At 43.3% G+C, this 16,102-nt stretch overlaps 1 protein-coding gene across 4 annotated transcripts; it reads right to left on the minus strand.

Moving 5' to 3' along the window:
- Nucleotides 1–8,665: 8,665 nt before the first annotated feature.
- Nucleotides 8,666–14,608, minus strand: MYCN (MYCN proto-oncogene, bHLH transcription factor). Of its 4 annotated transcripts, none has more exons than XM_079299082.1 (3): nt 14,474–14,608; nt 11,277–12,089; nt 8,666–10,196 (listed from the first exon to the last, which is right to left on the minus strand). In XM_079299082.1, exons 2-3 carry the CDS (start codon nt 11,983–11,985, stop codon nt 9,598–9,600), a joined length of 1,308 nt encoding a protein of 435 aa, XP_079155208.1. In that variant the 5' UTR covers nt 11,986–12,089; nt 14,474–14,608; the 3' UTR covers nt 8,666–9,597. The 4 variants fall into 4 exon arrangements, with proteins under 4 accessions (XP_079155208.1, XP_079155205.1, XP_079155206.1 ...); XM_079299079.1 differs by having other exon boundaries at nt 8,666–10,199; XM_079299080.1 differs by lacking the exon at nt 14,474–14,608 and adding an exon at nt 13,628–13,714 and having other exon boundaries at nt 8,666–10,199.
- Between the last annotated feature and the right edge of the window lie 1,494 nt (nt 14,609–16,102).

The following is a 16,102-nucleotide window of genomic DNA, read 5'->3' on the forward strand; positions in this document are numbered from 1 at the left end:
ATTTTTCTTACAAAAATATATATATATAACCCTTTGGCAATCTCTTAATGCCCTTTTATTAAATCTCTTAAGTCTTTTTATTAAGTCCAGGGTAATTAAAATTATTATAAACCTCTCTTGAGAGATTATACCCTTTAATCACAGTGCATATTTGCTGAAATGTAGGTGACACTTTTGGTATATCAAATATAAAAATACTTTGGGCAAAGATGTTTAATAACAATTTTTAAAACTAAGATCTTGACTAAGGAGGTTTAAGGCATTAAAAATCACATCTACATGCAGTAACAATAAAACACTGAATGACTTCTAATACTTTTACAGATATACAATGGCACAGTTATAATAAAGTTTCTCAATTTATTTCAACTCCAGCTCCTCAGCTGACATAATCTGTCCTAATGCCATTGACTCCCAAGGTGTTGCTCTGCTTTAGAGCACTCACTTTTCTGGGCCAGAACAAATGCACAAATAAAATCCCTTGGGCCATTATTCCCCAGCCAATGAAAGAAAATGAAATTACTTTTCTTGTGAAGTGAGCTTGGATCTCCTGTCTAGGAGTGGAAGTAATAATGCACACTATAGACCAAAGGCATTCTTACACACCTGTGCAGTGGCCAGATCAGTATACAAAATATTCATTTACTCTGACACTTGCTACTACACTGATTCCTGAAATTTCAAAATTAAGGAGTTCTGATAAGAAATAAATTAGCCATCCAATATTTGTTTCCTTTACTATCATTTTTATTAAGAGTGAAAAAACACATTAACATGGGGTTTTAAAATGTGAATTTTAAACATTTCCAGTAGGATAGATGGCCAAATGCCTTGCTCTTGACTACATCTAATATATATTTATTTTCACTCACATAACTGAAGCTGCCAGCTTATTGCATATTGTCAACACCAGAAGCAGAAAAGAAATGTATGATTTTCTGTGTCAAAAGAGTTAATGGTAACTTAACTGCTCCTATGTTAATAGTGAATGGGAAACAATATAAAATACAGCACAATTGAGCTTGGTATACCTACAATATCAATTTTAAAGTCTTGCAAAGTCTTAACTTCTTCCTTTATAAACTCCTACTGAAATCAACAGACTTACAGCCATCCAGCAAGTGTTCACAGAATGGGAGCCTGTATTTTAGAGTTAAATAAAAAAGAAAACATTGAGACATAACTGGGACTACTAGGAGAGGTGAGACTGTAAAGCATTAACAAAGGTGTGACTCATTTAAGTGTTTGAATGAAAGGAGTAATAGGCATAGGGGGATATGGAATAGTTATTGAAGAGCACAGAAGCTGTGAAATTATTTTTTAAAGGAGAAAAAAAATACAAAAACTACAGGAGTAAGGCTGTAGAAACAAGAAAGGGGAAACTCTGAAATAGTTCAAACTATCAGAGATCCATTAAAACATGTAGATGCAAAAGCTACTAGTGATTTTTCTAAATGTTTATCTACTTTGTTTTTTCTCCTGTCATGTTTGTTTAGTTCTTCTAATTAAAAAAAAAAAAAAAGTGATATGTGCTATCATTTAATTTAATTTAAAATGTTGTCAGTATATTGCCATCTGAAATGTATCAACATGCCCTGTAATTGAGCTTTGTGTAGGTGTGAGAAGGAGAAAGTAAGGTCCTGCCCACCATGCAGAATGGTAACTTGAGAGATGTCTTAGGGAATTTTATCAGTAATGCAAGCAATTTTCTGGCAATGATGAATATTGCTATATATTGGGGATAAAAAGAGCTTGTGAGAGGATGAAAGGAATTCAAAGATGCTAAAGATATGGAGATATTATAATAGACAACCAAAGCAAAAACAATATGCAGTGTTGCAGAAAAGATGAACTCGACAGAACTGGGTTTAAGATTATTTGACAAGAAAAAAAACTTTAAAATGTGTAAGTGAAATGAAAGAAAGACAGGAGTATTTGGACTCAACTTGTAGTTCAAGGCACTGAAATTAGGTGTTAATGCATAGGTGTTTATATATTGACTCTATACCTGGAGTGCCTTTTATAGCCACTGGAGAGCTGATCAGTACAGAGAACTGACCCTCAAGAACTAATCAAATTCACCCTAAAACAGATATCCACACCAAATCCTTTTCCAGACTTCACTGACTATAACAGCACCTGGATATTAAACTTTCAGTTAGACATCTACAGACACCCAGATTTAGGTATATTAAACCAAACCCCACATTAGGTATCTGCAATGTTGGTTCCTGTATCTGGTCCTCCAAGGCTTCTCCATAATCCACACCAAAAATTAACATTTCCAGGCTGAGATAAATTTGTATTATTTAAAATAGCCATTTAATGATAAAATTAATTGTGCACTAAAAAGACCTGTTTTCTTTATTGACTAAAAGGAATGTATATTTAGTCAGATGAATTCCCCCTTGCCTCCTGTAGGGCTACTTAGCTAAAGAAAGCAAAAGAAAATACAAGTAATGAATCAGAACAGCATAAAAATGATTAAAGGCTGAAGATAATAAAAAAATTTAAATTATTGAAATCATTGCATAGCTTCATTGGCAGCACATGTTTGAAGGAAGTGTTCATAAAGATATGGCCTCACAACGCAACACTTCTCAACCAATAGTATCTTGTACACCTGAGAAATAATACATTGGGATTGTTTACCCAGGCTTGTTTGGCCTGAAGCAGAGCTTTTAGAGAAATGTTTGTGATCAGAATTATTGAGGATCTGACTCACGAGTGTTGCTGTGAAACCGTGACCAAATCTAACAATTGTAGGAGAAAATGAGAACTAAGAAGCGCTCAGAACTACAGTTTACAGCACATTTTTCATGACCAGCTTTCTAGATAAAGCTAAGTATGTTTGCTTTCCTGTTAGACTTTCTTTTACTGAGTTATCTAACTCTTAAGTAAGAGTATTTGCAATTCTAAGGGGAATCAACCAAACATGCTTCAAATTTCATGTAGAGGAGAATTATCAAGCATGAGCCTTTAACAATCTCTAAAAATTAAAAAATCACTTCCAGGGAGAGTTTGTTATATTTCACCACTCTCATTTCAGCACTTGATTTAGTTATCTAAATATTATCTTCTAGCTCTATAAGATCAAATTCTGAGGGTGACTGAGCAGTGAAACAGTGTGATTTCCTTTCTGTGACATTATTCCTTTCTGAACATTTGCTTCAAAAGAAATAAAGTGCCAAAATGCTTCAAAAAGAATAGACTGCCAAATCCAATGACAATTTTAAAAGACACCAATAATTCCTATATTAAAAAGCAAATTCATAACAATATTTCAGGCATATTTTAACATTGATCTTAGGAATTTAAAAGAAGAAATTTTCTAAGTGGTTTAAAAAATGTTTTCCTAGGTACTAGCCAACATTGAACTGTATGTGTGATATTAGATAGTCCTTCATCTTCTACACCATGAACTGCAATATTAATTAGATGTTGGAATTAAATTTATTACAATATTAATTACAATATACTTTTTATTAAGTCTATATCATACTGAAGAAACAAAATTTTGCCTAAACGTAATTGCCATGTATTACAGAAGAGAAATCTATTTGTATACAGATACTAAAAATATCCATCCAAATAATATTCTAATTACACTGATTTGTTCTGTGAGGAAGTGAAGTCATTGAATGCTAAAACCCTAAGTATTTATTTTTGACGGTGTTAGGAAGCAACATGGAGATAAGTGCCATCGAAATATTTTATTTAATTGCAAGTAAAACAACTATGCCAATTAAATTAACTACATATCCTACATTTGTGCACTGTTTTACTCATAGTAAATTATCTGTTCGCCTGCTGTTTTCTCCCAGTCATTGCCTTAAATTTCATATGGTAAGTAAGATCAGCTAGAGATCGAGTAACTTGGTAAGCCAGCAGCAATAAAGCAGCCCTTAACACAGCTCCTGTAATCACCCCTCGCACGCTGTAATCACCCTTTCCTCACGGTACAGGGCAGGGCTTGGGCCCGTTCCAGGCACAGCCCATGCAGATGCTCTGGACTGTGCTCTGGGAAGAGCCTGCATCTCTCTCCTGACTACATAAGGAGAATTAGGAAGCTAAGCAGCTAGGTGCTTAAAACTCTGTAATGCTTGCAAAGCTTGTAGATTAGAAGGTGAAACTAGACAGATGTAGACAGCATGACTCATCCTACCCCTAATATAAAACTAAGCTATACGTAGCTGTTAGACAACAGGACTCTTGTTATAGTTTTATGATTGATACAGCCACTCACAGAGGCAATCTAACCTCAGCTTCAGACTGATAACATAGAAGACAGTTCCTCTCCCTAAATGTGTGCAGTGTAGAAGACAGAAAGCAGATAGAAAGCAGTAAACACTTAACAGCAGACAAATGACATTGGAAAATTGGGAGCACAGAATAAGAAAAATAAAATAATCTTATTTTACCATAAAATGAAAATGACTCCACTTATCTAAATAATGTCAGATGGAAACACTACATGATGGCACATGATATTGCTCAGAAGTAGAGAAGCCATAATAGCTTATCTGTAGCCTAACAATGATTATGCATACAAAATGTAACAATTCAGAGATCAGTAACAGGTTATAATTCAGTTATAATTTTGATAAATTTTAAGTCTGATAAGTCTACACACCCATCCATTTCACCATGGAGTTAAAAAATACTTGCCATTATTTATGATTACACTGTGGATACTTTAAAATTTCTGCATTATTTAGGTGTGTCATATTGTGATCAGAAATACAGGAAACAAAATGTCTTCATTTGCTTTTTCTTCAAAGGGCCAAGTAGACAGCCTTGTAACTTACTTAAAATATACACTAGGCTTAATTTAGCAGGGCTCATGAGTCTACACTTACAGAATCCCTTGTGTGCACACAGTATGTGTGTTAATCTATACATCCAGCACACATACAAGGAACCTCCATGGTTCAGAGATCAAGAATTCATTTTATCTTCTCTGAGTTGACTGTTGTGCAAAAATATCAATAATCTCATTGAGAGAAGGATCTGGCCAGTAAGGGCACAAAGCTGGATGAGACTCATGGATCTGCAGGCAGCAGGAATTATCACACCAGGCAAACCAGCAGCAAAATGTCTGGTGTATGGTGGCCAAGCTTCATTGCAGGGTCACTACAAGCAGAGGCAGCATAAAACTGCTGTAGGGCAGCAAATTGGACAGGTAGTCCAGCAGAAGTGAAAGCTTGTCTTGGCACAGACCAAGGGCCCTGAATTCACTCTTGTCAGTGCTCCAGGAGCAGCCAGAACTGCTGAGGCAAAACCCGTCATGTTGGCTCTACAATCAGCTTCTGTTCCATGTTTTGCACCATTGCTTTCCTCTGAGATTTCTGGAAGTGTTGTGTATCTCCAGTTTCTACTGAAATCCCTGCTTAATTTAAAAGTGCTGCTGTGACACCTCAAATCCTTTTAAGTTCGATGGCTTTGTGCTCCTGAATAAAGAGACAGCAAAGAGAAAATGGGCGTGGGAAATGGACACAAGAAAAAAAAAGTAACCTAGGTATAGATCCTATAGCATTTGGCAACTGTACAATAAAGAAATCATTAATTATTTCAAAATTAATACTTTAAATAAAAAGACATCTGATTTAAACCAGCCAGAAGCCAGGAAATTCAAGCTTAAGAATGCCACCAGTTTGAAGTCATTTTATTCTAGCTTGGTTTATCTGTATACTTCCCAGAAGCAAACTGTAATTTGTATATTTCATGATCTCTCAAGGAGTCCTGCCAAGACCTGGTGATAAGTTTCTATAACAGCAGCTTGGGGTTTGAGAAATGCACTTTCCTTAGCACTCATGGCAACAGGTGACCAAGTGGTAATGACACCATTAACACATTTCACCTTTTTAAGGTCTCCCACTGGTGTTTTGCTTATACTAATTTATAGAGGAATCATTTCATTTTGGTGTTACAATTCCCTTGTGTTCTTAGTGGTATTTTTAAGAAAATAAACACAAGGTAGGAAGGAGAGCATCCTCTGGGATATGTGATTTTGAAGAAAACCATCATCAGCAATTTCTCTCTTGTATGAGAAAGAACTTGGGAATTTTTATAGCAGATCTAATAAGACTGAGACCAACTTAATTCAATTTTTCTTTCAGGAATCAGCAATATCTGCTTTGTAATAAACAGCTATCAGGTACTTGCCACATATGATTCTCCAGACAGATATGTTTGCATTTCTTATGCAAATGTAGGTATGTATTTAAAAACAAAACAAAATAACAACAAAAAAAAACAGGCAATAGTGTCTCAATTAATTATTTGACTGAGTCCTTATGGACTCCTCATTCTAGATACACTTGCAAAAGGATCTTTTGTTATGGCTGTGGCTATGATTCTGTGTTATTCCCTATGTAGCCTTCTGGCTACTGTACTGATTCTTCAGAAAATATTACACAATTAATTGCTTACTCTTTTTCAAAAGCTGTCTTTCCTACAACTCTCAGTTCTTTTTATCATATAACTACAAAAGAAATCTTCCATTTAACAACTGTAACTTTATTAACGTCCTACAACTGATTTTTTTTTTTACCAGAAATACTTGACCTTGACAACTTACTTCCTACAGCAACAATATGAAAAGAAACCTATCAACTCCTAATTAAAAAAAAAAAAAAAAATAAAAAAAGACAATGCCAAAGTAGTTAGTACACCAGATATGTAAGCAAACAGTTCAGTATATGGGAGCTTTATGGCACAGATTCCATCTCCATGGACATCAGTTGGACATTTATCACTGAATTCTGAAGAATCAGACCAAAACTCTCACATTATGTAGTGAGAAATACAGGCTTTCAGATGGAATTTTTGTGGAATATGCAAACAAATCTGAGCATTTGACACCTCTATTATATTCTAAATGCTTTACTTACCACAAAACAGAACTGGCTTGTCTCAAGAAGAGAAACAAGTAATTGCTGTCTTTAGCTCCTGTTATAGACAAGGTGCAACCAGACTTTCCCAGGTAAGCACAAAAAGACAGGAGGCAATGGACAAGGATTGCAACAAGAAAAATTCCAGATGGTACCAAGATTTCTATCAGTCGTGGTAGTCAAAAAAACACGTGTTTGTCCAAAGAGGCTGTGGAATCTCAATCCTTTAAGATATTCAAGCCTTGGTTGCATGACCCTGAGCCACCTGATCTGACCCAGAGTTCCTTCTGAGTGGAGGATTTGGACCAGAATTCTCCATGAGTGTGAAGGGGAAGAAGGGGAAGGGAAAGGGGAAGGGACTTTATTTCTTAGAGAATACTCATTTGACACATACCTTGTTTGAAAACAGTACAACAGGAGTTCAACAGAAATTGCTAAAAAAGAGGGGGCTAAAAACTGCTTTAGCTAGTAAAATTAAATGTACTCTGTAATTGTTCATGCCAATTGTTCTCTACTCTTTTATCACTGCAGTTGGAAAGTGGAAGCAGCATGTCAAAGGAATCAAAACAAAAATTCTATATATGGAACAACTGTGGTTGAGTCTGAATTTAGATCTTAACTCTGTTCAGGGCAGTTCTTCAAATGCTTGTGTAGGCCTAGCTGAATCCAGTGTTACAGGAATTTACATCTGTTGAAGATCTGGATTTACTGCACTGATCTATGTCCAGTTCTTGGTGGTCATAGGACAGAAGCTGCCTGGGGCCCAAGAGCACACAGGTCATGAGCACATCAACAATCTGCAGGGACAGACATATGCCACATCCATTACATGGGGCTGGTCTTCCTGCTACCTCATGGCAAATACAGGATTTCTGTACTTCCATCACCAGACCAGCTACTTCCTTTGTGGCTAAAGTAGGGGCAGATGTGACAGTGAGCTTCTTGTAAGTGGATCCTGAAAGTACTTACTGGCCATTCGGTCATTAATTCCTATCTTTTTTTTTTTTTTTTTAGATTCACTGTGAGGAAAGACAATGTCAAAAATGCCTGTAGAGACTAGAAAATAAAACAACTCCCAGGTCTCATGGTCTTTAATATAATAGATTAATTAATAGATTCAGAGTTGAGTGTCTTGTTCTTGTCACACCAAATGCCAATTCTTGAGACCATGTTCCATGTTCATCTGATGAATGCTTCATGGCACTGCATCTCCCCAGGTATTTTCAATTTTACTAACTAATGTAGTAACAAACAGGACCTTCAGCTACAAACAAAAGTATTAATTCTCCAATGCAATGACTGACAGCTTTAAGGCTTTCCTAATGTAATGAAGAGAAGCCAAATTAAGATGCTTTGTTTACTACAAGTATTTAATTTTCTATGCTTTGCAAGTCTACCTCCATCATTTACTCCACCTGTGTGCCACAGAGGCCAGTCCCTTACTAGAAGTTTCCCAGTCTGATCCCTCACAATTCTCTGGGTACAGTGGATATTTGAGGAGTCTGTGCAAGACACAGGAGTCATTCCATTAAGTGTGGTATATCTGGTCCCCTGGGATGATCCCAACACAAGTATGAAATAACAGGAACACAGTTCTTACTACAATTATTTTTTTAACCAGAAATGGAAATGTGCTGCCCAGCTGACCTTTGTAAAGTGTCACCTATAGTCTCAGAGTTGAAGTGCCAAGGGTATGGGACCATGCTTTTTGTATTTCATCAATATTTCAAAGTTAAAAGATTTTATTTAAAAGAAAAATAGTAAATGGCACATCATGTAATTGCTATTTATTTTCATAAACATGAGGTATTTCAAAGTGCTATAAGACGCAGCACTAAATGTACATCATTGGAAGAAATTAAACACAGAACTTTGCAGTTACCCAGTTCTATGCACCAAACATTAACAAATACATTAACTGGAAGAAACAGGCTAGGAAAAGGCATATATAGTAAATTTCTTTACAAAAGTTTCTTAGTTCAAAAAAGTGATAAAGTAATATCTACTCAAAACTTTCACAACTCATTTTCATACGAAAATATAAGTATCAAATTTAGTTATGTATCAGCATCATACTAAAGTATACAGGCAATGTAAGAATTAGTACAGTACATAACAGAGATTAACAATATATTTGTATACAAAAACATGCTCCTCAAACATTGAGGTATTACAGTACTTAGGTATGAACTTCCAGTCTAATACTGGCAGCAAAAGCCACCTCTCATAACCCAAGACATGTACAAAAGGCAAGTGTGTAGATGGTATTTACAGAAATTCCCACAGGGGTACAAAATGCCAACCCCTAAAGTAACATCTGTTAGAACATAAGCACCATAAAATTCAGGAATGAACATTTTAAAACTCAACTAGATGTCATCAGCAGCTCCAAATGCTCACAACACTTAAAAAAAAAAAATCCCCACCATCTACAGTTCTTAAGAGGAAAAAACAAAGGCAGTCCATTGTTGTTTGGTAGTCTTGCAATAAACTCCTTGCAAGAACATCCATTTGCTCCGTACCCGGATAATACAGTCTGTCGATTACTTCAGGGACTGGATTGAAATTAAAACCAACATTCTTAACGTCAAAAAACACAATTTTTTATAAAGAATCAAAAATGTGCAAAGTGGCAATGACTGTCCTGATCAGCCAAAAAAAAAAAAATAAACAAAACAACCAACAAACAAAACAAAACAAAAGTTTAGCAAGTCCGCTTGTAATCTATTTTCTTTAGCAATTGTTCTTGTCTGGCTTGCAATTTTTCCTTTTCTAGCAGTAACTTCTGCTCCTCTGCCTGAAGAGAATGAACATATTCAGTGGCTTTTTTCAAGATCACAACTTTTGCAGCTTTGTCATTCTGAACCAGTTCTGGAACATGGTCCCTTAACGTGAGGAAACTCGACCGTAGATCATTACGTCGCTGACGCTCCAGGATATTATGGTTGCGTCTACGTTCACTGTCCTCTGAATCAGAGTTTCGAGGACTTGAACTCTTAGGCTTTGGTTGGATCGTGGGTTTTACTGGACGGGGCACCTCGATTTTTAACTTCTTCTGTGGTGGAGCTTCTTCAGTCTCCACAAATGGAGAAGGAGCGGCATAATTATGCTGCTGGTGAATTGGGGCACAACGTTTTAATATCAGTCCATTCTGCTGTGTCCTGACTGATGAAAAAGTGGTACTTTTAGGACGCACTGTAATAGTAAGGGTGGTAACAGACTTGTTGGTAGAGGAGCGTCTTTTCTCCACTGTAACAACATCTATTTCTTCTTCTTCATCCTCTTCCTCCTCATCTTCATCATCTTCTGGTAATAAAGGACAGAAAACAGACGTTATTCTCCCTGAAAATACCCTGACCAAGTATTAGTATTAATTGACAAAATATACCCATTAAAAGCAGTAATTAAATAACTGATGGCAAAACCAGGGTGCACTCACCATCTGCAATCAGATATAGATCTGTAGAAGTATGTAATATACATGAAATCAGCAAAGAACAGGGATTTCTGAAAGCTTAGTAAGTTTTGATGAGATGGGTTTTTTAAACACATGTAATTTTCAATCAAAATGGGGCTACCACCCACACAAGCACAGAGGCAGAAAAGAATTTTTAGACAGAATGTAAGTAGTTTGAATGGAATCGTCGAACTGCGGCACAAAAGACAAGCACAGAGCCACAACACAGCCCCTGCTTGGTAGAAAAGCAGCCGGAAAACGAAACAATCGCTGGGTTTGTTCTGAGGCAGAAGGTGAAGCTGCTCCAGCCGGGGACCCTTTAAGCCGGCGCTTGGTGCACTGCCAAGAAGACAGCTGTTGGAAGTGCTTCCTCACCCAAAGCTGTCAAACCAGACATTAAAGGGACAGCAGGCTCTGAAACCCGGGACGGATCACCAAGTTTGTGGCTGTGGTCATAGGGACCAGCTCATCTACACATGGCAAACCGCGGTTCAGCCCAAATGGGCTTCTCTGTGCACAGAGCATGTTTGCAGCATTTTGGGCTCTGTCAGTGCAAGCGCTGCTCTAAGGGTCACAAGTCTGGCTCCAGCCTGCCGGCACGGCGCCCAAGGGGACGCGCACACGGTCACCCCCTAAAAACCCCGCTCGGGGAGGCGGTGACAGCCGCACCGCCGCCCCCCGAGCCCCTCGGGGCCAGGAGACTATCAGGGGCCGGGAGGGTCCGCAGCACCACGCAGCCCCTCCGGGCCGGAGCTGCTGCCCGGTGAAGGCTCCGGCCCCGCCGCAGGGCGAGGGGCGAGCGGGGCAGCCCCGGGCCGTGCCCGCCGCCCCCCGGGCCCGCGCCTGCTGCCGCCTGCCGGCCGCCCGCAACCCGCCCCGCCCCGCCCGGCCCACCCCCGCGCCCCGGGGCCGGAGCGCTCGCTTACCCGAGTCGCTGAGCGTGTCGTCCCCGGAGGAGCTGCTGCTGCTGCTCGCCCGGCTGTCCCCGGCGGGGCGCGGCGGGCGGCCGCCCCGCGGAGCCCCTCCGCCCGCCGCCGGCGCCTCCCGCTTGTTGACGGGGAAGGGGAAGACCACGGCCGGGTCCACGCACTCGGGCACGGCGCCGCCCAGCTCGGCGCGGGCGCTGTTGGGGCTGCCCGCGGGCCCCGGCGGCGGCGGCGGCGCGGCGGGCGCCTTGCTCTGCAGCTTCTCGCTTACCGCCCGCTCCAGCTTCTCCCGCGCCGAGAAGCCGCTCCACATGCAGTCCTGGATGATGATGGAGTTGAGATTGTTCGCAACGCCGGGCCCCGTCTCGAAGAAGTCCCCTCCGTCCACGCCGTCCACGCCGCCCCACAGGTCGGCCTCGGGGGGCAGCAGGAGCAGCTCCGATGCCCAGTCCACGGGGTCGGAGGGGCGGCAGCCCCAGAGAGCCGCCCCTGCCCACGGCACCGGGCCCCCGCCCGGAGGGTGCTCCTGCAGCCCGGCCCGGCTGGGAGACAGGGGAGGGGTGGGCAGCAGCTCAAACTTTTTCCAGATGTCCTCGCCGGGGGGAGCGGAGTCCGGCCCGCACAAATAAAAGTCATCTTCGTCCGGGTAGAAACAAGGCTGCAAAGAGTCAAACTCGAGGTCTGGGTTTTTACTGACCATTCCTGGCATTACGGGTCTCTTTTTGCTGATTTGGGTCCAGCAATAGTTTCAAGCACAGGTTTTATGGGTATTTCCACTAAGGGGAAGAAGAGAGGTTCTCCCACGACCTGAAACTATATTAAAAAAAAAAAAAAAAAAAAAAGAAAAAAAAAAAAAAAACCATAATTAAAATACGAATCAACAGACATGAACGTGACTCCCTCTTAAAGGAAGAGAAAAAAATTAATAATTCCATCAATAGAAAGCGAGACGGAGCCTTTAAAAAGTTGCACAAAAAAAAAAAAAAAAAAAAAAAAAAAAAAAAAAGAAAAAAGCATCTCACACACCTTTTTCCTCCCGTCTCACGATACTGAAATCAAAGCCTCAGGTAGTATTCCCCGGTGCAGAGCCTGCCCCGCCGCTCCGTGGGGACACAAACCCAGCCTACACAGTGCAGCGGGGATGCACAGCCTGTGCACATAGCCCTCGCCTGCGCTCCCCAAACCGCTTCAAACGCTCAAAACAGCACAGTAACTGCAGACAGATGCACGGCTTTGATACCGTAATCTCTCCAGAAAGGCTTCTTAATATGCCAGCAAAAGTAGAGGAAGTTTACTCCTTTTGTCATCTGCGGAGCAGTGCAAAGGGGAGAGGAGAAGGATGCAAAAAAAAAAAAAAAAAAAAAAAAAAAAGGGGGCGGAGGGGTTCTTTGCAACTTCGCAAATCGCCAGTTCACTCAAAGCGAGCCAGCGAAATCCGCACACAACACAAAGGGGGAGGGGGGAGGAGGGGAAATCCAGCAGCAACAGAAATTATCAACCTTATGTAATAGCCTCACGCACAAAAATGCATTAAAACCACCCCGGCGCCACCAACAAAGCCTCCTGATTTGCCAAGAAGGCACGGGAAGTTTTTCTCCCCCTTTTTCCTGCAACAACGAGGTTGCAAGGACTGCACCTCCGCACACTCTGCCACTTTTGCACTCCAACCTCCTGCAAACACACACCAGCTCTGCAGCTCGCTCACCTCCGGTGAGAGCCCTTACCTCGGCCGGACCCCCCACTCACTACCCACGGCCAGTCAACCACAGCCCCATTCCTCTGCCGAGAGCTCCGTTGCATCAGACATTGGAAAAAAAAAAAAGAAAAAAGAAAAAAAAAAAAAAAAGGTTTAAAGTCCAAAAAATCCGGTCAGCGTCTCCCTTCAGCTCGGTTAAGGTAACGCGAAAGGAAATCGTTCTGCTGGGTTCACAACAGCTGACGCCGAAACGGAGACCAAAAAGGGGGAAAAAAAAATCCATGAAAAGCCTTATGATGAAACGCCGAGAAACGCGCCCGGCTCGGCTCAGCTGCGCTCCCGCCCCGCCCCCTGAGCGCCTCCAGGACTGTGCATTTTTCTACTCGGGAAATACATTAAACTTTAAAATGCAAAGCAGTAAAGAGGCACCTACAAAACACTGGCGATCTCAATGCCACAGCTCCAAACCGAAACACAAAAATCCTCCACGATTTTCTTCTGCTCAATGAGAATCCCATTCAAGCTCCGCTCTGCCCCGGCGCTCCCCTCCCCGCCCCATCCCTCCCAGTTCGGCGACTCAAACGCGATGGGCAATTGGATTTATTTGACTGGGGTTTTGTCCTGCAGCCCAGAACCTGCAGCTTCCTCTTCTTACCTCCGTGGTGATGGTGGTGGGTGTGCACGGGGGAGGAGTAGCGGGGGGAAGGGGAGAGGGGAAAAAAAAAGGCAGCTGATGGTGTCTGTAGCACTTTCCGTGCCCGGCCCCCGCGGCCGCCCCAGCCTCGCATCCACCCTCTGCTCGCAGACAGATGACTGTCACTGCTCGGCTTTGAAACGGCTGGGCATTATTAACCCCCCAAAAAGGCATTAAGTAAAAAAAAGAAGAAAAAAAAGCCGAGTTAATAAAAAGAAAAAAATATATACCAAAAAAGAAAAAGCCAGCCTGACACGCTGAGAAACAGCGGGAGAATGGCGGGAGCGCCGGCCCCGCCCCCGCTCCACGCGCGCAGGGCGGGGCCGCGCGTTTGGCGCCAAAACCCCGTTCGCTCTTTATCCTCGGGGAGGGCGCTCGGATGTGGCGGGGCTGTCCCTGTCCCGTCGCGGCCGCTGGCCCCTGTGCCGCCCCTCCCCGCGCCACCGCGGCCCCGAGCTCCCGGAACGTCGCTCCGGAGCGCTCCCTTCCCACCTCCCGCGCTGCGACCTCGCGCGCGACCCCCCGGGGCAGCTGGAAATAAGCAAACAAGGGCTAAGGGCAGTGGCCGGGCGAGGGAGCCGCTCCGCTCTGTACACGATCGGCAGCGATCGCCTCCCCGCAGGCCGGCGGGGCTCTGAGCCGCCGCGCTGCCGGCAGGGCCCGAGGGGGCGGCCCGCGCTCCGCGCTCGGCGCCGGCACCGCGCCCGCCGCGCCCGCGTTCCGCTGCCCACGGCGACACCTTGCGGCCGCGCGGCGCAGCGCCGGCGCTCCCGGCGCCCCCGCGCATTGCCCGGCGGCGACACCCACCGCTCTCTCGCCTCCTTCCCCCGGCGGGGCCGCGGCACGGCACGGCACGGCGCGGCACGGGACGGCGCGGCACAGCGCGGGAGCGCGGCGCTCTCCTCGGCGGTGCGCGGCGGCGGGCGCGGGTCCGGTCCCGATCCCGATCCCGCCGCCGCTCGGGGCGGTGCCTCCTTGCTCATAGGCTGCAGGTTGAGGCGGGGACTGGGGCGTCGCTCGCAGCCGGCCGGTGGCGGCGGGCGGCCGCTTTGTGTGCGGGGCGGTGGGGCCGCCTCCCGTCCCGCCTCGCTGGGGGCAGCCCGGGCCGTTCAAACGCGGCGGGCACGGTGGTGGCAGAGAGCTGGGCGTCGATGGAAGCCACTGAGGTGGGCGAGGCTGCTCGCCAGAGAGCGGAATAAACCCTGTGTGAGGCAGGGATGTGCCGTGTCCCCTCCGGCAGTTTTGGGCAGGACAGTCCTGCTTCTCCCATGTGTGATCCCCTTCTCATCCATGTCACGCTTCCCTGGTCAAACCTGGAGGCTCCAGCAGCCGTTCAGTGCCCTGAGGCGGCAAAGAAACCCACCTGGAAGGTGAATCCTCTGTAGCGCAGCTCCCAAGGGCACCGGATTCCATGCTGACGGTGACCTTTAGATACCCTTTGGATACCCTTTGGATACCCTTTGGATACCCTTTGGATACCCTTTAGATATCCTTTAGATACCCTTTGGATACCCTTTGGATATCCTTTAGATACCCTTTGGATACCCTGCTCTGTGGCATCAGATACTGGCGGAGGATTTGAGGCCAGGCTTGGCCCCCCATTCCTCCAAGGCACCTCGGATTCAAGACAGGAGAATTCATTGATTAGCAAATGTGCTCTCGGTACTTTGAAGATGTGAAGTCTTATGAAAGCACAAAGATTTATGAATTTCTTTTTGGAGGATTTGGCTGGCCAAAAGAAAGTGTGGGTGGTTGGGATTTTTTTCCCCCTCACGTTTCAGTAAACTTAAACAGGTTGCAGCTTGTGAGGAGATGTGAACAGTTAGTATGCAAGTCAGAATGTGCGAACAATTTATTTATTCTCATCAATCGATGACCTTTGTGGATTTAAACAATTACGTATGATTTTCTCCTCTAATTATTTTTTCTGTTTTGCCTCTAACATTTTTATATATGTAAATATTGTTATGTCTATCCAAAAACTGATATGAGCTACTACCTTATTTACTGTTAATTTAACACAATTTTCACCTAGATTTCCTCAACAGCCTTTTTTTTTCCTTTTTGTTTTTCATATGTATGTGCATGGGATTAAAACCATCAACTTCTAGGAAAGCTCTGTTGTGGTGTGTGATATCTTTTGTAGCACCCTGAATGAGAAAATTAATAAGACCAATTTTTTAAAGTAACTTTGCCAAAAAAATCAACAAAAAAACAAAACCCCCCACAAACAGGAAATGGAAAATAGTACACTGAGAAACGTTATTGTATATGAGGAGTAACTTTGTTTAGATAAAAAGACTTGTTAAAAGCCCAGATCTATGGCTTTGTCTTCTACAGTTGAGAAAGACTTGGAAAGTTTTGGAAGGGCTGCACAAATCCTTGTGGTGTTTTGACTGACACTCACCTTGGGCTCTTATATCAACACTTACGTTT

Source organism: Erithacus rubecula, assembly GCF_903797595.1.
Source record: "Erithacus rubecula genome assembly, chromosome: 2".
NCBI classification, from domain to species: domain Eukaryota; kingdom Metazoa; phylum Chordata; class Aves; order Passeriformes; family Muscicapidae; genus Erithacus; species Erithacus rubecula.

What these genes read in the sequence shown, in the direction of transcription:
- MYCN (XM_079299079.1), bottom strand. Translation starts at nt 11,985, where the DNA reads ATGCCAGGAATGGTCAGTAAAAACCCAGACCTCGAGTTTGACTCTTTG. An exon ending in CGACACGCTCAGCGACTCGG is followed by an intron (nt 10,200 to 11,276) that starts GTAAGCGAGCGC and finishes CTTTATTACCAG; the next exon opens with AAGATGATGAAGATGAGGAG.